Here is a 23,968-nt window from a genome sequence, read left to right as displayed (position 1 = left end):
AGAAAAGAAGTATTGGGAAGTACAGCAAGCATCGATTACATATTTAAATTTGTCTTAACTCGAAGTTTTCCTATTAAGCAGAATACTGTGGTATATGTCATCTAGATTTCTCCTCTGTGTTTCACTAAAGATAACTTTTCACTCATTTAAAGCAATTGTGAGATTCTTAATTCTCCCAAAATGTATTAAATCAAACTTAAGCCCAAGCAGATTATTTTTTAACAAAAATGTTCCAGTTGTCCACAAAGTATCCCTAGACACTTCATCTATTTAACCAAATATTTTCATGCTTGGCAGAATAAGAAATTCTAAAATCTAAAGAATGTTTCAAAGTCCTTCTTTACTGAAATTTTCAGAATTCCATCAAAGTAAGTTTTCAAGAGAAATAGTCAATTTAAGTGCTAACTTTTCAGAAAACATATGTGTAGTTTGATATTTTTTAAATGAAGACATCCAAATTTGAGTATTTGGGATGTGGGGGCTGGGGGTCTAGAGTAAGCCATAGACCAGTGATTATTCTTGATCCTTGATGTCTATTAGATCCATTTCACCTGAGGGCAAAGAATTTTATTACCTGTGAAAAGCTTTGATACATTGAGAATACCTTCATGATTGGCCTTGGAATTAGCAATGTTTGGTCCAGAAAGGTACGGACGACTTTAGTATTGCATCATCTCCCATAATTATCCAAAATTCAAGTTTGTAGAGATGGGTCTCAAGGTGGATGAAACTTGACAGTTTTTTCATGGTAATACCATTTGCTTAGACTTCCTGAAAAATAGAGCTGAGATAGATTTTATGTACATCTGTATATTTTTGTATTTTCATTCTGTAAGCTTTCTTTAGTGACAATTGTGAGCAAGCAAAACAAATTGGGCAACTGCTTTATTTTAAAATGATTATAGCTTTGTAATCACCAGTTTTGTCAATTTATTTTTAAATGAAAAAAATCAACATTTAAAGGGTCCAAAAAAAAGGCGGATAATTTTTTTTTGTTTTGTTTTAGGAGACATTTACAAACTTAGTCCACTGTTTTTTGGGAGAGAAAATATCATAGGGAAGTGAATCAACCAGCCCGCCCCTTGCCCCCAAAACCCCCACAGGCTATAGATAAAATTACTAAAATTAGTCTAAGAATTTGCATTACTTTTAATGCGTGGAAAATAGCGAAATTATCATGCCAACATAAGGAATAGATACTATAATTCATAAGTGCCTAATTATCAAAATAATGACAGTCATGGTTAGATGCCACCTAGCAATCTTTTATAAGATGCAACTACATATTATATGATCATTCCTGTTATATATTACATTCAATCCTCATCAAATTAAGCTATGTATAAATGGCATCTGAAATAGACATTTAATTTCACAATAGGGTCGTATTCCGCTACTGTACATCCATGGCATGCAATTAACTAGGCATTAACTGTAAAGTGTCATTACCTTCCAGAAATCCAAAGAACATGAAGAGTACATATATAACATATATAGTACTATACATCAATTAGATTTGAGTGACTTTCCTGTTAAACAAAACTAAATTGTATACAGCAGCTTTGGATATTTCTGTCATTTTTCTTATATATTCTGTAGTCACCCCAAAGTCAAAAACTGCAAATCCAAATTGGATCTGTTAATGCTACAGAGCTTAATGAACTGTTGTCAATATTGGGACACAAATGATTCTATGTTCCAAAATAAAATCTGTTTTATTTTAATTTTTCTTTCTGCCATAATTCAGAATCTTGAATCATTAAGAATGTGCTGCGCGTGGCCAACAGTGGACTTAATTTTGAACTGTAGACTCACTCCCATGACACGGGTGTGTTCATGTTAGAAACAGGGGTCTGCTGAGGCCTGCCCAGCGATGCTCTTCTCTTTGTATATGCTATGTGAAATGGCTGGCAGAAAGGATTTGGGGGTGTCATCTCAAAATGCATTTCATAATATTTGTAAATGATAAATAAAATCTAGCAGCTAGAAGAGGAAGGCCCAAAGAAAATGACATGTTCTTATAAAAATGCAGATAGATCATTTAGGTCTGATCCAATGATTCCTAAGCAATTAGAAAATTACCATACTGGAGCAGAAGCTTGCACACTAAATTTCAATCTCCTCAGATTATGGTATCAGAGGCTGTTTTTGGAAGGAGGGGAAAAATTGATTGCTGGACAGGCTTTTCCATGCTCTATCAGCTCTGATAATGACTTAGGCAGTTGGCATGGACGACAGGAATGTCCTCTACACTCAGAATTCTAATAAACCTCCTGTGAAGTTGCACATACCCATCCAGACGGTTCATTCTGGTCTGCATTCCAGGTAGGTGGAAGATTGTTATGTTCTCAAATTGAGTTTGAACATGATATGGTTGTGTGAAATATTTAAATATCTTACCTACATGCTACTAAATCAAAAACTTGCTTTCACATTTACAAGATAAAACAGCATTTAAAGTCATTGTGATTTGTTCATTTCCTGTTCATATACAAGTGACCTAAGTTGGCTTCTGAGGCAAAAACTGTACAATTCTCATCATTCAGGCATTATAAAATGTCTTTCTTTAAAGTCTTGGGATATAAACAGTTGATTTATATGAATTACATATTTTTCATCTGCATTAAGAAACAATATACATCTTTTTCCAGAGTAATTTAACATCAGCTATGATAAGCCTAACAGTCATAAAAACTGACCCTATCACCTGTGACCACCCATACTGTTACTTTTATAAAACTTGTGAACATTCTTTGGCCACTTGGGACATTGCCCACTTAGAGGGAACTGCACTTGGGCCCTGGATCCTACAAAGATTGGCCTCCATAAAACCTGAGGCCAAAGGACAGCTTTAACGGAAGCCAGTTGTGAAGGAAATCAGCGTAGAATATGCAGGAGTGGTTTCCATTTCTCAGACACAAGTTCCTTGACGTGTGGAGAGGTGTTTTCGATTTCGGACCCCTGAAGTCTTGTCTTTATTATCTGAAGGCTTCTGCTGTGAAATATCTATCAGGGCACTGGCAATAGCAAGACCTGGAAGGGAAGGAGAAGGATATTTAAATGCTTGCTTCCCCATTTCTGAATGGCAAGCCCTGTAGCCCAGGGTCCTGCTCACTCTTGTTTTCTGTTAGTTATGAAATGTTTTCCTGATCATTTGCCATCAAGTAGTTTTCTGTTTTCTAAAATATTGCTTAACTTGGTCATGTGCACTTCACACCTGGACCACAAGGATCTAAAAACATTAGTTGACTCTGACTCTGGACAGTCAAGTTCAGTGTTTGACCAACATCATGATCAGTGGTGCTCCCACACCTTCGTCTTTGTGCCTGAACACATTAGCTCTGGATGTATGAAGAATTTTCACTGTTAATATAGATATTTTTTTGTTTTACAAAGTTCATACAAAGATTTTTAAAAACCTGGAGCAGTTTTAGGTTTATCGAAAAACTGAATCAATATTGATACATGATTATCAACGGAAGTCCACAGTTGAATTTTTGGTTGACCCTTTGTGCTGTGCAGTTCTGTGGGTTTTGAGAAATGCCCACTGTCATGTGTCCCCCAATACAGCATCCCACAGAAAAGTTTCACTGCCCTAGAAATCCCCAGTGCTTCACTGAATCATCACACTCTTCCTCAAAGCCTCCAGCAGCTACTGATCTTCGCTTAAAGTCGTGACAGTTTTTCCCTTTCCTGGGTGGTACATAGTTGCAATCCGACAGTGTGGCCTTTCAGATTGGTTTCTTTCACTTAAAACTATGCACCTTCTAGAGTTTGAATACTGAATGTCCCCAAAGGCCCATTGTTAAAGGGTTAGTCCCCAGCGTAGTGCTTCTGTGAAGCAGTGGACTCTTCAGGAGGTGAGGCCTAGTCGGAGGTCCTTAGGTCACTAGAGGACTTCACTGAAGGGGACTGTGGGACCCTGACCCCTTTCTTCTGGTTCCTGGCCATGAGATGAGCAGGTTGCTCCATGAAGTGCTCCCTGCCATTGCTATGCAGCATCCACCACAGGTCTGAAGTCTGCCTGATCATGGACTAGAGCCTCCCAAACAAACTCTGAGCCAAAATAAACCTTTTCCCTTTATAATTTCATTACCTCAGGTATTTTGTTATAGGGAAAGAAAGCTGAGTAAACACATTTCAGGTACTTCCATATCTTTTGGGGAAATGATAGCTCATTTTCTTTTACAATGAATAATACTCTGTTATATGGATGTACCCTGATTTGTTTGTCCTTTCTCCTATTGAAGGGCATCTTAATTGTTCTTACTTCCAAGTTTTGGCAGTTATGAATAAAGCTGTTATAAACGTCTGTGTACAGGTTTTATGTGGGCATAAGTTTTCAGTTCATAAATACCTAGGTGTGCTACTGCTAGATCACATGGGAAGCCTATAACTTTGTAAGAAACTACCAAATTGTCTTTCAGAGTGGCTGTATGTACCTTTTTACATTCAGCAATAAGGAGAGTTCCTGTTGCTCCACATCTTCACCAGCATTTGCTATTGTCTTCATTTTGAATTTTAGCAATTCTAATAGTTGTGTAGCAGTGTGTCATGGTTGTTTTAATCTGAAATTACTAATGATATATGATGCTGAGCATATTTTGATGTATTTATTTACCATTTGTTTACCTTCTGTCGTGAGGTATCTGTTCATGTCTTTTGATCACTTTTAATTGGGTTGTTTTCTTATTGTTGAGTTTTAAAGTTCTGTGTACATTTTGGATGCCAGTCTTTTACCTGATAAGGTTTTACAAATATTTTTTCCCACTCAGTGGCTTGCCATTTCATTCTTTTAAACTGTTTTTAACAAAAAAGCACCCCGAGGGCAGAGCTGTGCTATGCACAAATGGACTTGGAAGAAAGACCACCTGTTGAAGTTTAGTTGATAAATCTCTTAGAAAAGGACTGTAGGTATTATTGGCAGAATATGATCCAAAATGGGTCTCCAGCTATCATAGGCAGTTCTGAAAAATCATTGTGTTGTTATAGTAAATAATTGTTACTTTGTTTGCTCATTGATTGACAGGAACATTCAGTTAGAGACTCGGAGACAATAGACTTTATTAAACTTACACAAGCAATGGTTCAATGGCGGACCCTGCCTTAGCACAGCTACAAGTGAACCACTTCAGTTTCTGTCGATTCCCATCATTCTTGGCTAAAACAAAATATCTCAAATCACCATCCTACATCACAGGGCAGGCTGCTTAGGCTTGTCTAAGAAGTGCTCACTGAGGAACTTCTGACTCATTCTCTTTCTCCAAGGTCTTGAGGCTTGACTTCCAAGTGAGCTGACCCACCCCAAGCCCTCACGGCCATCATCTCCACCTGTTGCTCTTAGATGAAGACTTCTGTTTTGGATCTAACCCCACAGAAGATGTCACTGAATTATTTTATCCCTGTAGGTCAATTTATTCTATGTAAGCTTCAAATATGATCTGGCAAGAACAAAACTCCAGAGATTTATGAATAGAAAGAAATGCCAACAGAGAGGAAGGTCACACAGCCCAGCCCAGGTGTCAGGGAAGTCTACAAAAACGTGTCACATTGGGCCAGCAGGCCAAGGCCTGCAGATGACAGGCTGTTAAGACGCCTCGAAGAAGACCCTAGTGATCTTTGTGCCATTTTCATGCCTGAGGAAGGAAGCCTGACGGTAGAGCAGGGCACGGGGTGGGAGGAAGTGTAGCCAGCAGACATTAAGTCCCTCGTTTAAGATGTTCAGCAAAGGACAGAGACATACAGGCATATCTTCTTGGCAGAAGCAACAAGCCCAAGTGATATGTTGTGATGATGCATGTGATTATATGAGCACATGTTCTTTTAAAAGGAAAAGGTAGACTCAAGTACATTTGGAAACAAAAGAGAAGGTATTGGGGGAGAAGGAGAAATTTATGGAGTCAGAGGGAGGGTTTCACAACATTAATAATGATTGGTGGCTAGCCTAATAATTGTATACATTTACCTTTTAAGGCCTGCTGTGGAGTGGCTTGCTTTTCTAGGATATTAAATATTATCCTGAAATACTTAGAGGTAGCACAGGTTCCAAGTTTAAATTAACAGGGCGAGGTGAAGGACATTAATTATGCTCTATAAAATGGAGGTGAAGGACATTAATTTTTTAAAAATCACAGACTGTGCTTGTGCTCACTGAAAGTTCAGTTCAGGCAGACCTTCAGTTTCTCCAGCTCTCCTGGTATACTTCCGTCGTAACTTACAGCTTCCTGCTCTTTCGTTCCTGGCACCATTTTACGCAGAGACAGCCAGATATGACAAATAATGTATGTTTCCTTTAATGGGCACAGAGACCACTTACACTAATTTCAATGATCACAACATCCAAAGATGAAATCATTTTATTCATTAAACTATTGCATGACCTGGGCCAAAGAAGCTCTGAAAAATACTTTTCCATTTACATATGGCAGCAAATGTTGTTTTCCTTACAGAAGATACAGAGCCAGAGAGGAGTGAACAGTTTTGAGTTGCCAAAACAGGAAATTCTATGCTAATTCAAGGCTGTCACAGTATCTGTGTATTTCAGGGTATATGAAGTCCAAAGCCTAATTAAAGTAGTGTCTCTCACAACATGTCCTGGGTTTACTAATGATTCTGAAGCTTGGAGACACATTCAGCTGAAAAATCAGAAGTCATAAACCATATTTCAGTTCTTAATTTACAAATAAAATTGCAAATCATGCTGATTTTTTGTTTGACAGCTTTTTATCTTTCCCCTGTGAAAATGGGACAACAACCACATTTTCAGGTTCTGAATAAATGGATATAAGTGGTATGTGAATGTCCACCCTGTGCCTTCACAGAGGACTCCCTACCCACTTGCTCAGGTCTTATCTTTTTGATGGGTTCAAATGACAATTTCATTCAGATTTAAGCTTGAGTGCTTTACTAGATCAGTTTGTAACCCACCATGAGTTATCCTTCCTTATAAATCTTGTAATTTAATGATGAACGACACAATAATCCTACTAACCACATTGTGCGTGTACTTACCTAGAATGTCAACTTGAGGATAAATTTTTTGTTACTATTTTTGCATATTTTCATGTTTAAAACATGATGAACTTTACAAAGACAGAAAATAACTAGAACAATCCAGAAGTTCCCAGATCCTCTTTCATCCTACAGGAGGACATGGTTACAAGAATCAAGGTTCCTGTCCTCCCCAACTGCAAAGTGTGGGCAGAACTCAGGGGGAGGGGGAGGAAGCCATTTCTGCCACTGCCCTCAGCTCACTCTGTTATTGTAAGGAATCTAATTTTCTTAATTGATTTAAAGTCAAGTTAGTAGCTCTTTAAAACAGATAATATTCCCTCCCCAAATCCCTAACTGAACTCTATGTGGGGAAGAGACTGAACATACAGATAATGGCAAGACTATATAAAACAACAGAGTTCTGACCAGTCAGCAGCGACATGCTCAGAAAACCAACCCATTATCTACAATGACCATCCCAGGAAGCCAGCCTGCTATAAGTCAGACCAGTAGGAGTTCAAACTGCTATCTCTAGTAACAATCCATGAAGTCAAACAATAACCCTGGTAAGGGTGTGGGGGGGGTGTCCAGATGGCTTGCACTTGATTTATAATTGTCATCCCTAATTTGTCCCTACTTCCAATTTAGGACAACTAGAGGGAGGGAAATGCACACCCAACCAAATGAGCAGAAGGCTCCACTTGTAGTTAACCTGCCTCCAGCTCCCCAGAGCCAGGTGCTCCAATCTCGACCCACCTGGGGCTTGCCTGCTCCTCTGAAAGCTTTCCCAAGCCTCTGTCTGACCTCAAGTGTTTGCCAAAACACAAGCGATGGTGGCTCACTCCCCCTCTATAACAAGCTCCTAATAAATAGCTTTTGCTTGTTTCCATTGTGTTGGTCTTGGTTTATTTCCACACTGGCAATGAAGAGATAAGGGCAACTTAAGGTCTTTCCTGGATTTTTCAAAAAGATACATATCGATCAAATAAAAGCCACCTAGAAGTAGTTTCATCTGGTGCCCCTTGCCGTGCGCTCTTTCTCCCCGGCTAGAAGTCCCAAGGAGCTTTCCCGACGGGAGTCTTCCAGGCCAGACCCTGAGCGCCTAGCGCCCTGGGAGGAGGCGCTTGGTCCCAGCCAGATCCTGCGCAGTGGCGCGTGCTGAGGCCGCGAGAGTTCCATTAAAATCAGGTCACTCCTGAAGATCATTTTTCAAAACGTCACACAAATCATCTGATGAAATCCACTTATTGTGTTCTCTAGGCCTAGCATAGTTCCTTGTTATCAAAGCAATACAATTAACTGGGGGAACAATTCATTATTTTAGACTGGCGGTCTAAAGGAATTTCATTTACCATGTCAAGATGATGCACAGACGCTGCGGGCTAGCAGAATTTACATCAAAATATACCGGTAGATTCAATAAAAATGCTGGGGCTTAAAAATTTATTATAAACTTTACCTCTTTGTACCTTTAATTCTTAAATACCAGACACTGTGACATTTAGATTATTTAAATATGAAGTATAAACCACGTAAGAAAGAAAGTCCATCTTCTATTTCTTATTCCATCTTCCATGTCTCTTGGGGTGTCAAACTGGTCTTTGTCAATGCAGGTGGCTGCTCTAGGTCACCCAGGGCAGGTGAACTGTGAAGGAAGCAGGTCCCCTTGGAACCACCAGAACTGCCTTCAGCAAATGGGCACAAGTCAGTAGTCACAGGTTGGTTGCCAAAAGTCACCACAACTATTTTGTAAATAGGTAGAACAATGCAAACTCAAATCAGACCATTACTCACAGTCTTAAAGAAAAACAACATTTGCCTCCTAAAATTTAAGAACTTGTTATCTCTTTGAACAGGTGCAAGTAGGCTCTAAAGAGAAAAAACATAAATGACTAACAGCTAAATATTTAAATGGTAAATACATCTTTTTCAATTGCCAAATTTACAACAAAAACCACCAAGGAAAAACATCAGGAATTTAGTTCTTATTAGTAAAACTCTGGTTCTCCCTAATGGAAGTGAAATAGTAATAGTAGACTCTAGCAGTAACAATCTAATCATAAAATTACTGATGTGTGTGTTTTTTTTTACAATTATGCAGAACAATTAATAAGTACAGTAATAAAATACTGCACATCAAATGAAACTGCCTTGGAAAGAACATTCCTGCTTTCTATACAAACATAGCACTTCCATTTTACTTTTGAACAAAAGCCTTAGAGAAGTCATTGGTTTTGAAATGCTCTCCTCCCAAGTCTCTGCAAAAGCAGGCACCACTATATATTTTAATTTTCCAGGAAAACAGCTTCATTAGGCGTGAAAGGTTAATTGCAGGTTTAAGTGGAGTTCAGGGAACGGTGCGGGGTCTGTGGTGAATTGCACAGTCTGCGACTCGAAGACTGAATGAGTGCTATAAACTGTTTGCCCTGCTGAAATGTTTTACTACCTCATTTACTATCTGTCTTCTTTTACTGCTTGTATTTGTAGTTCTTCTAAACCTTTAATGGCTACAGTTTTATTTCACTGTAATCAGATTTAAATGGAAATACCATGCTGGGATGTTTAAATGTTTTTCCTCTGATTGTATATAGCCACATACTACTGATCGGAGTCCTGGCTATCCTTCACATGATTAAGAAAGTGACTTTGGGAAACTTTGATGTCACACAGACTCTTGCTATTGTGCAGACTTCATTTAACATTCAGTGTGGCCACCCTTGCCAATATACAGCGAGGTCTAGATGCATAATTAGAAAATACGCATTTCCATTTCAATTTATCTGTTGGAAGGCCAGCACGACTGAAGTCATTATTAGGCAAAACTCCAAAGGTTACATTGTTGGATAAAAATTGAAATGCTTCATGTGCTGAAGACACCAAAATGACAAATGGACTAGTCATATTTGTCTGAGAGTCTTAGGAAATGCTTCCCCTAACCTACTTAAAAACCTACTTAAAACCAATGACGGCTGCAGATGCCAGTGTTTAAATACAAAGAATCATCATATTTTGGTTATAAAGTTGTACTTGGCCTTCAACCCATCATAATATTTTAGAATTTCATTTAAAGACATGCTCTTCAAGTTGCAGAAACTGTAATCCTATCCTAGCACCACAGGCCCCTGATCTACCATTTCCTGTGATGTTGCTGAACACTCTCGAATAGGAACTCTTCCCCCATTGGTTAGGACATGCAAAGCAGATCATGGCCATTACTGTCTCAAGTCATTGTGAAATGAAAATCCTCATGGCTGCTAGCAAATTAAGCTTCTTTTAGATTTCGTCAGTTCTAGTTTTAATTACATACTAAGAAATATTATGTGGTTTGTTTGAAATACTTTTTTCATTTTTCTTTTCCTTTAGAAACTCAAAGAATCAGCCTTGCAGCTACCTTTCCACATTGGTTTATAAATTTGGCACTCAACTGAGAATTCCCTCTTTTTAAGCAGAATGGGGCAATTTATTCTAGTATTTTCTTCTTTCAGTAAAAAACAACAGTTCTAATATATGATAATTCTTTCTTTTAAACCCTAGTCATCCTTAATTTGAATTAATTTAAGTGTTTATCATTCATTGAAGAAACTGGACTCTTGTAATACACAATGATGTCCATACTTTAGTTTCATTTGGCAGAAAATTGTATTTTAGTGTTTCTAGTGATAAAATGTCATTGGTTGCTTTACATTAAATGAAGTTATGTAAGGGAAAGCATTTTATAAAATATTATACAAAATTAGGTACTTAGTGGATTACAAGTACCCAGAAAACTCCAAAGTCCTAAAGATCAAAGTCATTTGAAGAGCAAATTGCTTCATTCAACAACCATTTCTTAGGTGCCGACTATATGCCAGGCTACTGTTCTTGTCCCTAAGGAGAGATAAGATATAAATGATTCTGTCCCTCATGGAGCTTACAGTGTAGGGTGCCAAGCACATGTGTTCTTTGGACCAAGTAATGGTGAAGATTAAATGTAAAAGGCACATAAGAGGTCAAAATGTCAGTTCCTGTCCTTCCCCACCACACCCTCATCGTATCACCATCCTCATGTTGTCATGTAAGAGGGTAAAGCCAAATAGAAAGCAAATAAACAAAAACCTGAGCACCGGAAAATTTTACTGTATCCTGGAGTAGCATTCATCCATTTACTCATTCCAAAACCAGTGTGGCTATTGTGGGGTGAATGTCAATTAAGGGGGAATTGATAGAAAGATGGACTCAGAGACCCGAAGACAATATCAATGCAGGCAGCATTGTCAGGATGGTGACACCATGTGCAGTTCTCCAGGCCAAGTTATTTCGATGCCTGGGATAAAAATTTGAGGATGTGCCCATGAAGACATATAGCACTTACGTCAGTTGCCCACTCTCTAAGGAATGTGGGAATGGCTGAAAGCCATAAGGACCCAGCATTCCATAGAGAAAGCATTACTTACTGTCTATGCTATTGGAAATACGACCAACCAATCATTTACTTTTGAACATTTTTCAGAGTTAATAAAAATGCTTTCCTACCATGATCTAGGTTTTTCCTCATAACTATTCTGTTGAAGTGGGTCAGGAAGCTATTTTTGTCCTAGTTTCACAGATGACCAGAACGAGGCACAGAGCTAGTGAGTGATCCGTGGAGCTCACACAGTCGGGGGTGTGGGGGGACCTCAACCCAGGGCTCTGGGCCCTTGACTCCCACTCTGCTCACTTTGCAGTCCTGGGAGGAAAGTTGTGGCTTGAGCACAAGAATCTACTACAGGATTTGAGCCAAAAGAAAAACTAAAACTAGAAGATATGTGGAATCAGTATGGTCAAAGGCAATAATTAATGATGATAGTAATCAAAGCAACAACAATAATAATAAAAAACCCAATTCTGTCAACACTAGCTGAAAGTCTACAATAAACCAGGTGTTGCCTTAGGACTTTGTATCAATGTATGCACATAGGAGTGGATGACAGTACTGGTAAAATCCATGAGCATGCATAGAGGGCATATCGCAGATAGAGTTGTAGTTGGTTGTTCTTAAAGAACACTAAGCTAGGGCTAAGATGCAAGAGCTCCTAGGTTTGCTAGGGACTGCACAGTCACACACTATGTGAGGGAGGGATAAGGTAGGAGGAAAAGAAAGACAGGGGCAACAGCTCAAATGTGATTGTAGAAATTGAAGATTCCCAAGGGAGATGATCTCTGAGCGGAGTCAAGCCCTGGCGTGAGGGTGTGGTGTGTTCTGGGTAGAAGGAGCACAAGTCCAACAGCACGGCAGGGAAAGGTATTTGGAAATGTCAGGACCTTTGCTGTGGGCAGAACAACAAGAGAAAATGGTGAGAGAGAAGCCAGAGAGGTGGGCAGAAAATGGTCCAAAGGATGGCCTCACATGCCAAACCAGGACATTGAGTTTTAATCTTTAAGGCATGTAGAGTCCTGATCTGATTTTTATTTCAAAAAGACAACCCCTGTCGGTAGCATGGGAGAAAATGGGAGGAAATGGGAGGAGGGAGCCAGGCTACTGTTATTAAACCGGATGGGAAAGCAGCCATCAGGAGAGAGAAGGGGGTGTGCAAGGTGGGTGTTTAGGAAAGGATTACTATGGAGCATGAAAGTAGGGTGGAGTCTGAGAAACTCAGTTTTCTGGCTTGAGTCCCTGGGGCTCACCATCATATGATGAAAAGGAACACCCAGGGTGTTTGGGAGGCAGTGGCTCAGTTGTTTGGTTCTAGACTTAACAAGTCTAGAACATTCTAGGACATTCTTCTACAAGAGCCAGAACTGACCTAAGGGACATCATGGGGGCTATCTAATTGGATATGTAGGGGTGAACCTCTGGAATGAAGTCTATCTCATAGGGCTAGAACTGGGAGTTGTCTGCATGGATGGGATCTGAAGACTTTATAATTGCATGGGTGGGGGTAGTGCTAGCTGGTGTAAAGGTTAAAACCTAATATCTCCTTGGCTTAACAAAATAGAAGTTCATTTTTCACAATACAAAGTGTTCCTGGTTGGTGTCAGAGTGTGTGAAGCAGGCACAACTCTGGCCTATATGTTATTCAAGGATGCAGACTGATGACATTTCTGTCATCTTTGACCCAGGTTGCTCTGAGCATTGACACATAGGTAACTGGTGGGAGATGAGAGGGTAGAAATGGTGTATCTCTCCTTAGACCACATTGGGTCAGAAAAGTCCACAACACCCTTCCAATGCCATTAGCAAATGTTGCTTCCTGGCAACACCTCTCTGATAGGGGTGGGGATAGAATCTGGCAGTCTCTGCCCTGGAGTGGATGAGTCCACCTTGATAGAATAGAGTGAGGAGGGAAAACTAAGCAGGTCACTGTTGGAGCAGAAGACAGAACACTAGGGTGGTGGGGATACCCCCACTGAAACTGGCTGCAGACTCTGTAGGAAGACTCAGCAGTAACTGGTTATAATCTGTGGGTCCTATTTCTGTTTGCAGCAATAGCCCCCAATTTCATGGCAACTCTAAGCCAGAAGAGCTTGTGGCTCCCAAACTTTTCCTGATTTGAAATTCAGAGCATCCCTTGAGAGACATCTCTTGGAAGGAAGTTGGAGTAGGTGGCTTCTAAGGTCACTTCTGTCTACAAACGTATAGTTGCAGCTGCCCTTCTATACAGCAGGCCATCAGCAAGGTCCCAGACATGGCTGTTGTCCCCTGTCACATGTGCTGTCATGTGGTGAAGTCAGGGACTTGCTAGAAATGTGCATTCGGTCTTACTAGTTAAGGATTTGGGAAGGAGTGGACATTTTTCTACAAGAGCCAGAACTGTACTGATAATATGAGCTATGGTTTGTACTTAGGTGAAGGTTCTATGATGTCAGCCATACTGGTCAAGAAACTGGCTGTGAGTCTCAAAGCAAAGAGGCTGAGATCTGATCTTAGCTCCAGTAATTTCTGAGCAGCCTAATAGAGCATACGCAGGTGTGTGTGTGTGTGTGTGTGTGTGTGTTTACATAAATTTAGTTTTCTAACTCTTTATGTTTTAGCATGATTTTTATCTTTATAACTCTGCCTATTCCTTTTGATTGAGAATACCTAAAAAATAGGGAGTATTTACTCTCGGGTCCCAATGTTTATTTATCTCAAGTAAGACAGGTGCTGGATCAATATTGCTTGAATGGGAATGGAGCAAGGTGCCATGGAGCTGTGTGCTGCTGAGGGATTGGATCCTGAAGAGAAGTCTCAGGTCTCCTTTACTCTAAAGTATGTGGAAATACAAGTCTGCCTCCTTCCATCTCTCTCATCTAGTACTTGGTTTCAGTGGGCAGGGTGGGGATAAGTCAGACTGGGGTGGGAACACCGTGGCACTCCTTGGCATCAGTGTGACTGGTTCATTGTGTCCACGAGGGTGACCCAGGTAAGATGATCCTGCAGGTGCCACTGTACTCCCAATGTGTTGATGCCCCTTCCCAAGAACAAACAGGACAGGCCACAGAGAGAGAGAGAGAGAGAGAGAGAGAGAGAGAGAGAGAGAGATGACATAATTATGCTTCTGGCTCGGGATCTTGGTCCACATCATCTCTGAACAGGTTTTAATATTTGTGGCTGTTCGAACAAGATGGACGAAATACAAAAACAGCTGCCACCCTGGCTTGGTGTCAAAAGCCCTAGCAACTCAGCTCTCCCCAGATGCCCTTGGAGAAGCCTGTGGTATTTTAAACCATGTTTGGAATTCCCACCGCCAGCTCCCCTCAGCTCCTAAAAGGATCACTTCCCCAAGACACAAATTAGTTCACCTTTCATGGTCTTATCTTTCTTGGGAGATTTGGGCAAAATTACAGCTGACACACATGCTTTTTATTATTTTGTTTTGTTTTTAGCTTAGATACCCATTTTCAAGAAATTACACTACAAATTTAAGTCAAGATTAAACAGTTTTTGGTGGCAGTGTGTCATTATTTTCTATAGCTTTTTTGTGAGAATATGGGGGAGTGTAGGAGACAGATACAAGGCTTACAATATGACCAGCACAGATATACCACAATGAATATTAAAAGACAAGCTATCAACTAAAGCAATGAATTTTAGTCTTTTCCAAGATGATGTTCTTGCTCCTCTAAGCTCATAGCAGTATTTTTAAAGTTTCAACATTAAAATAAACAGAAAAATACAACTATCTCTGCAAAGTCAAAATATTATTTTAACAAATTCCATTAGTAAAGCAAATTTATGGCTTCTATATAAACACAGATTATGGCAAAAATGGGGGAAGAAAACTAAGTAAAATTATGCAAATCCTCACTCCTAGCCATTTAGATAAAATGGAAGGGAAAATGCTATAGAGAATCATGGCTTTTCCATTAATATTATTTTAAATTGCTTAGACCTTCCTAAAAGTTATTACAGATAACTTAAAGGCCAAAGGCATTTTAACAAAAACAGAGGTGTCTATAGCCACATTGATCCTTGATAAATCTTTGCAGAAGGAAAAGGCCGTATAGTTGGACAGTATGTTTCTCAAAACAGCCTTGAAACCCTTCTCTGATGTTTGCTAAGAGATCTAGGACCCTGATAGTTCACATTCAATGCAGTAATTCAAAACAGGGACTTTTTGGAAGTAGTTTGTTTAACTGACCTTCTTTAATCTGATAGAGCTGAAACCTCCATTCTCTGAAACAATTTTGAGAATCTGAGTCTGTCCCATAAATGCTGACCTCCCTGAGTGGAAAAAAAGTATCATTTTTGCTCTACTTTGCCTTTGGGAATAATCAAAGTGGCCTTTGAGCTACTATAAATTGAGAAGTGTCACAGAGTCAGCATTGGTGTGAACCTTTCAAACTCTATAGGCAGGTAAATCATAGAGGGAAGCAACTTTAGAGTAACTGGAACTTTCTGATGTCATATCCAGGGAGATCAACTGCCCTGCATCCACACCTGGGTATCTACAGACAGGAGTGAATTCTCTTACCTGGCTTCCACAATCCCTGCCCACCTAACTGATTTGCCAAGTGAGTCTGAGAAGGGGCACCTTGCTAAGCACAGGTTCTTCGTAGAGTGGTGATGGAATGGGTTAAGAGATGGAGGAGAGAGGCACTCTTATTATCATGTGTCATTACAGGATGCCACTCGGAAGAGAACCAAAATGTCATCTGTGGGAGAGAAGGGAGACTTTGCCCTCTTCATTAGGCATATTCAGTGTAGATGCCATCTACCTACTCTCTGTAAGTGCCTTAGCTGGCATGAAGATGAAAAAAAAAATATTTTCAGGTCAATAAAGGAAACCTCTTGGGATCAATGGTTGATTAGAGTGAGATCTTCTGGGTTGTAGGCTGTGAGCTATGTTCTATAAAGGGTTTCAAATTAGTCTTGCTCTGAGGTCTGGGCGAGAGGCCAGTTCACCACCCAGCTGCCTCTGACTTTCAGCCCAGTGGTCGATGAGTTCCCATAATTAGAGAAAGTTTTTTTTTTTTTTCCAATAAGAAAAACAAACTTATTATTACATTTTAGAGGCATTAAACATAAGAACAGGTTAAAAATTATAATCTCATCAGATTCAATCCAAAATTTCTCATGTTAGAGAAATACAGATTACAATTTTTTGATAAAGTTATTTATAACTTGCCCCAAAACAATGTAAATGGGGATCTCGAAAGGACATGACTTATTTAAAATCAACTGGTAATTTTAAGTCTATGTCCTTTTTTGTAAAAGTATATATTTAAAGCATTTTGACAAATCTGGATCAGAATTATCAGAACAAATGCAATTAGCACCCATTTTAACTAAATACATTTTATTCCGATTTAATTTTCTAGAGTTAGAAATAGCAAACCAGTTGTTTTTACTTCTTCCTCAGAACTAATTGAGAAGTGGATGGAGGAATTAAAAAAATGCGGACCATGTGCGGTGCACCAGAACACCAAAGGGCTACCTAATATTCCTAGAAAACCAGAGTAGTCTGCGGAAATGGAAAGAGCGCACAAAAAGGAGGTCCTGATGCTCATGATGACAGCACTCTGCATAGGGGATGATAAGTAATGTCACCTGCACAAAATACCGAATGAGCTGCTGGAGACGAAATGTGGCTGTGCCTTTGAATAGAACTGCGTGTGTGACTGGCACGGGCTCAGCTGGAGATAGTAACTCCACCAATTATATTCCAAATCTAATTTTAATGCCAACAAACCCAATGATTGGAGCGAAGGTGGCTGAACTGCGTGGCTGCTTGAACTGTGCCGATCAGAATCCAGTTGTGGCCTCCCCCCTTCATAGCATGTAGGTGAGGTCATGTCCGGAGGGTTATGATCCCGCCAGAGGAGCTGTTCATTCGAATTCTGAGCACGGCCTCTATTTAGACACGTGATTCAACATGGCAGGGTCAACCTCTGGGGAAGGGAAAAGTCCCGCACATCCCTAGGATTACCAGGGGATGAGACAGGCTGCTTAGCAACTTCAACTAATTGGGGGGAAAGGCCTGCTTAAAACGAGGAAGCAAGGAACACAGCACAACAAGAAAAGCATGGAGCACTGCATTGGAATGTGAGCTGCGCTTGGCTTCTCAGCCACAGCCACAGCCCCAGCCCAGGCCCAGAGGAAAGGCCTCCCGCACTTCCTAGAAGGGCCAGTGTTTTCATACACGAGAATCTATACCACATTCCACAGAAGGATTTAGAAACTATAGCACCAGACTTCAAATGGTGTGTCTTTCACAGGGCATTTAACCTTTCTCAAACATTTATATTGAATTGGCATTTGAAAAGTAAGGTGAACTGAAAAGAGAAAAAGTGTATTTTTTAAAATATATAAAAGCAATCTGCTCAACTTTCCATCATTAACATATTGACATATGTTTTGTTCTAGTATTACTCAAAATTAGCTTTCAGATAAAAGTTCATATTAATTATCCCATAATGTAATCTAATCACTGCTGACATTTTGAAAGAAGATGTTCAGACAGACAAGATAAAACCAAAAAGTGGGTGCAAAAATATTCCACGTGTTCATCACCAAAAGCCTACAACCCCTTCCACCAGTTAATTTTCTCACTCTATAGTGACCACATCCAAGGCAAATGCACTAACTGGACTCTCTGATCTACTCGGGCGGGCTGTGTGTTCTTCCCTACTTCACATTTCTCTGGTTCATAGGAACATAAGCCAAGATGATTTTGGATAATGTCAGCATTAATTTCATTATTTAATTAATTTTCATGACTTTTAGTATGAAAAATAAGTTCCAATGTGTCAAAAGATTTATGCTTTAGATTTATCTTTTGAAGTTGAAATGATTAGTCCTAGAATTAAGTGAGCATTAACTCCAATGTACTGAATTTAACAAACATTGAAAAATTTAATATTACAAAAGGAACATTTAATATTACATAAAAATTATAAATCCTAATAAGAAATTAATGTAATCAAACATAGTGTCTCTGAATTTTTCCTATTTGAAATGTGAGTATACATTAGCCACTACAGTTTACATTTAGTCAATATAAAAAGTTGAAATTTCCTTTTGCTGAAATGAGTTAAAACCAAGCCTAAATGTGATGGTGGTACAGAAAGCAAGAGAAGATAATGGTTTTTATTCTCTTATGTTGTTCAGAATAAGTTTTCAAATGGAGTTTGTGAATAGTTAGTCAAAGGACACAAGGATTCAATGGACTTGTAAATATTTTTTGTTGTTGTTGTTTCTTATAATCCCAGTGTAGTATATATAAATCATCTTAAAAATGTGAGAAAATCAGGTTCACAAAGCATGTTTATAAAATCATTCTTAAAATTCTCATTTACTGATAAAGATGTATTCCATACACACACAGAGAGAGAGAGAGAGAGAGAGAGAGAGAGAGAGAGAGAGAGAGGATTAAGCCATATGAATTAACAAGTTGTTGCGAAATATCAAATTTAATTTATATTTGGCATTCTCTGCATTATCAATATAAGCAGAAGCAAAACATTTCCCTGTTTTTTTTTTTTTTTTTTTAAAAAACAACGTTGTACCTCTGCTTTTGTTCAGGATATTCAATCCAGGAAAAAGAAAAGACAGTAATCATCACCAGCTGAAACTGGGACCCCTGATTTGAGATCATTAACTAATCAATACACAATTCTCCTTTCCAGGGACACACAGAACCAGACATTTATTAAGGAACTCTTCAGACTTTCATGCAAGGTAATTAATACAGGCTCTGCTGTAGAAAATTATATTTTAATGACTTTCTGTTGAAGTTACATGAATTTTATGTAAGGAAAATCTTATGAAGTATGAGATTTTCTTTTTACCAGAGTTATTAGAATTTGTGTTTGAATATAGTTCCTTTCATTAACACTAAGTTGGTTAGCTTTAATTTGTGAAAAAGAACGTTAGGTTTCCTACAATAGTTTGTAGAGCTTTAATTTACATTCATGAAAAAACAAAATAAATTAATTTTCTTTTGTTGAGAAAAAAATCTGACAAATGCATTAATCATGAAGGAACTAAATTCAATTTTCTTCACTCTTTCTCAAAAAGATAGATATAGATAAAAGACAACTGATTTAACATTCTTTAAGCAAAATGAGATGTGATGATAATAATGGGGATATTCATAGACCAGAGAATTTTATCATTAGAAGAAAACTTAGAAATTCTCTAGTATAACAAAAAAGGAAAAAACATTTTGGTTCCTAATGGTCCATGGAGCCAGGTAGTGAAGAAGGATTATTTTCATTTTCTTTGTTGTAACTACCACCAAAGTTAGAATTATTCAAGTACTAAGTTGGCTTTTAAATTACTTTGGTCCCTTCTGCCCCACACTACTTGGCCCTAACATTTTGCAAGTGTAGTTGGAGCTCTGAGGAGACCACACTGAATCACAGCATGAACAACTTTCTGCAGAACTTAGATTTTTTTTTTTAAACAATAGCCTGAAAACAGCACTAAAATTGTTCCCAACGCCTACTTTTTGCCCTGATTCTTTTGACAAGACAACACAAATATTGTCAAATATTTGTATCACTGTGAAAAGATCTGGATACAAAAACATTCAACAGAAATAAATCATATTACAAATATTTTTTTATTTGCTGCTTGTTATTTTACTTTTTTGAAGAACAAAACTCTTGCTTTTATATATAGTGCAAACTACAGATCAACTTTTTAAAAATTTTTTTAAAGTTGTAGATGGACACAGTATCTTAATTTAGTTATTTTTATGTGGTGCTGAAGATCAAACCCAAAGCCTCACAGGTGTGAGGCAGGTGCTCTATTACTGAGCTACAGCCCCACCCCTACAGATCATCTTTTTGATTCCACATGTACACACTGCTTGGAAAGGCCCTTCCTACTCTTAGAACAAAGGAAGATCCTTCTATGTTATTGCCCATTTTTCAATTTTAATTTGTTCTTTAGATATTCCTAGGCAAATACAAAGGAAATTACTAAAAACAGTAATCACAATATTCTTAACAAATGTTCACACTATTAATCATTTTTGAATGAAATGTAATTTCAAATTTTGACCTACAGCATACATCTGTATGTATTACCTGTATATGTATACCATATTTTATATATATAATAAAAATATTTTAATATTTATATTATATATAATAAATATTATAATAAAAATATTTAAAATATATATACATATAATTACTGGGTTACATTAGGATGTTAACATACTAACTTGTAGGTCCACTTTAGTAGAGTTACTTCACTATCATTAGAAACACTTCAATCCTTAAGTAAAGGTTTAGACAAAAAAAAATACTGTGACAACAGAATGATCTTAAAAAATGGAAAAGCATTTTGCAATTCATCCATTATGTTGGATTCCTGGGAATAATTCATATTCTCCCTTCACTGTGGGATAAAGAAACACTGATATCCTTAAGGAGAGGAAGAGAATAACTTATGTGCCCCCTCACTGTGCATATTTTCCTTGTGCCAAAGATTCTAAGTTCCCTTATCCTATCAGATCTTTGTTTCTGTAGAAATAAGCTTAGATTCTTCTCCTCTTATTCTGTGTTTTTTTTTTCTCTGCGCATTACTTTTTTATAAGAAGAGGTTACCTTATTTCTTATTTTCTTATTAGTTTTTAAAATCTGTTCTTATATCATCATGTATGTCAACTTGAAAAAGTCAATACTGATGGAGTGTTTTTGCTAAAGATAATCCTTACTGACATTTGAGAAAGAAAACTATTCTGGTTGTTTATTTATATATGTAAAAAGATTGCATTATTTTATTTTAAAGTGTACTTAATTTTGATGAGCTATTTATCTTCAGAAAACTTGAACAATGTTAGATTTTAGCTAAATGATTGTGTACAAACCTACCCTTCATTCCATCTTTTCACGAAAGCACACAAATCTCAGTTAACAAAGGTAAGTATTACAATAGAAATATATCCCCTAACTCAGACATGGTCAAACTCACTAGGAATACGTGCAGAATTTCTTCAAGCAAATGTTAGTGTTAAGAAACTGGTGAGCATGGGGCTGGGTTCAGAGGGGTGCAAAAAAGGGTCCAAAACTTCTGAACCTTCAGTCCTGGGTCATGTGTGAGGAGCAGCCTCAATGGGCTGGTCTAACCTTGACCATGCCTTTCTAGGTGAGCCAGCAATCTGGAAGGCAGGGGAGCTCACAAATGTTTAAGGAGCATATTCACACCTAGGCTTGAAACAGGAATTTTTGATTAACCCTCAATTATCCAACTCCAGTTAATCCTTTTTTATTTTATAATATTGGAAAATGTAGAGTTAGGAAAAGGTTATTAAATTTAGATAACCCATTTAAAAATGATGGGATTCACAATTCTGACACAAATCTTTAGAAAATCAATTGCTACATGATGTGAAGTTTACTAATCCCAGAAGTTTCTTCTGGGATTGAAACTGGATGTGTTTAGGTGGCACCTTCTACTTGTTCTCAGCACCTGAACAATGCCTTTAAGAATCAAACCCTAAGCATGGGGAACAGCTGCCACTAGAAGGTAACTGAGGAATGTATTATTATACTCCAATAGAGTACAAGCCAGAAGTGCAGAGGTGGTAGTTGTAAAGGAATGTGAGAACCTTAATGTTAAAACTCAATGTAACTTGAGCCTCTCTCCTCATCCTCTAAAAAGTGCTTATTTCTAAGATGGGAGCTTTGGTGACATCTGTAATTCCAGCGACTCCAGGCTGAGGACTACAAGTTCCAGACCAGCCTCAGCAACTTAGTGAGACCCTGTCATACAATTAAAAAAAAAAAAAGGCTGGGTGTGGCTCAGTGATAGACTGACATATGAAAAGCAAAGTTTTTATTCTTTAGTACACTTTAGTTCACATATAAATTTCTGAGATAAATGTATTTTATAACGATACCCTACACCCATCTTCTTTAGACTATAATTATTTTCCACTTTTTTGTCATTTATCCTTCTTCTATCTCTTTTTAAGAGACCTCCTTTAGTTCCTAGCTTCCTTTTCTTGAAAAAGCAGGTGGTTGGTGTGTGATGGCTGGTATTTGACATTTTGATTAAATAATGGCATTACCTAAACCTCCTTCTATTCTTTAAGAACCTCCTTTTGTGAAACTACAAAAATGTCTACTAAAATCTCTCTGTATTATACCATCGTCTGTGAGCCACTTAGATTTTCATATCATTATTTGATACTGTGGAACACAGGAAATTTCAGATGGTTTTAATAACCATTTCTGTGATTATGCTATTCCTAACTTCTCATTTTAGTTCAAAGGTAATTTACATTTAAATATCTTCTATATATACACCAGATATAGAAATAAGTACTGATATTTTGATACTTCTTCACATCTTCATTTTTCTCTTGAAACTTTTTTTTTCAATTTTAGTACTAATATCTATACAATATTGGGTTTATATGACTGTTTTATGTGGACTGACTAGAGGAGCTCCCTGTTTTATCAATGTTTTCATGAATTCCATGAATATGATTGTTTTTAAAAGCATGGTGGAAATGAATCGGATTTGGCTAACCACACAAGGTCACTTTAAAGTTCAGCTCTGTCTATTCTAGGCTCTTTGGGGGCTGCCCTTTCCCTTCTCAGAGCTCCTCTGTGGCTCTCTGGCAAACGCCTCTCATCTAGCTCCAGATAGTTCCTGTGCCTCTGAGACTCCACGTACCTGTGGCACAGGTAATCACTTTGTTACAGTTTGGATCTGGATTGTCCTCCCAAGTCTCGTGTCCAGAGGTGGAGGTTTGGGGAAGTGATGGACATGAGGACTCTGACCTCCTCAGTGGGTGCATCCTTTGGCCGACCGGCCTACTGAGAGATAGGACCTCCTTGGAGGGCGTAGGTCACTGGGTGCTGTGCGCCTCCCTCCCTCTCTCTCTGCTCCCTTATCTCTCACTGGGTTTCTCTATTGTTATTTTTAAGCATGACTATTGTTAGGTTTCAGAATCAAGCTGGCATCTCACCCAGCACACCTGAGAGGAATGAACTCACTGATTTACTCCTGACAAGGCATAAGCACACCGACTTGCCCATTACACAGCAGATCACAGCACACACAGCACGTGTTGTTATCATGCCCGACCCTGGGCCCAGCACTGTCTTGAACACTTCAATACATTATATCTGACTCTTTCAAAACCATGAAGTACTTGCTTGTCTTAAAGATGAGAAAATAAAAGGCTGGTAACCCAGGATGTGAACCCAGGTCTGCCACACACTCTGCCGCTCTGCCTCTCAACACAGCTGCAAGCAGCCTGAGCAATGGATCTCAATGCGGAGACTTAGTACCCTCCTTTCAAGGGTTTTATAGTGCTTCTTAGTCTCTGAAAAGTCACAGAACATGTACCATGTCTACGTAAACAATCTTCATTAAAGCAAACAGTGCTCAAACTGCAATATACAGGAGAAATAAGTGGAAAGCAGTTTAAAATAAATGAATGTACATTTCATTAGGCAGTGCTTACATATGGCTATATTAGAAGTAATCTAATGCTTTCATCATTTATAGAATCACCAAGGATTCTTCAGGTAGAAATGCAGATGATACAACTGTCTTTTCCACCATATA

At 38.4% G+C, this 23,968-nt stretch overlaps 1 protein-coding gene across 1 annotated transcript in view; it reads right to left on the bottom strand.

Annotated features, from left to right (window-relative positions):
• Positions 1 to 2,911: 2,911 nt before the first annotated feature.
• Positions 2,912 to 23,968, bottom strand: part of Atrnl1 (attractin like 1) — a 694,860-nt gene continuing 673,803 nt past the window's right edge. The window contains exon 29 of the mRNA XM_026389193.2: positions 2,912 to 3,033. Coding sequence (XP_026244978.2) covers positions 2,912 to 3,033 — 122 coding nt within the window. The remainder of the gene's footprint in view (positions 3,034 to 23,968) is intronic.

Source organism: Urocitellus parryii, chromosome 5, assembly GCF_045843805.1.
Source record: "Urocitellus parryii isolate mUroPar1 chromosome 5, mUroPar1.hap1, whole genome shotgun sequence".
NCBI lineage: Eukaryota > Metazoa > Chordata > Mammalia > Rodentia > Sciuridae > Urocitellus > Urocitellus parryii.
Note: the sequence above shows the minus strand (reverse complement) of the source record. Positions and strands in the feature narration are given on the sequence as shown.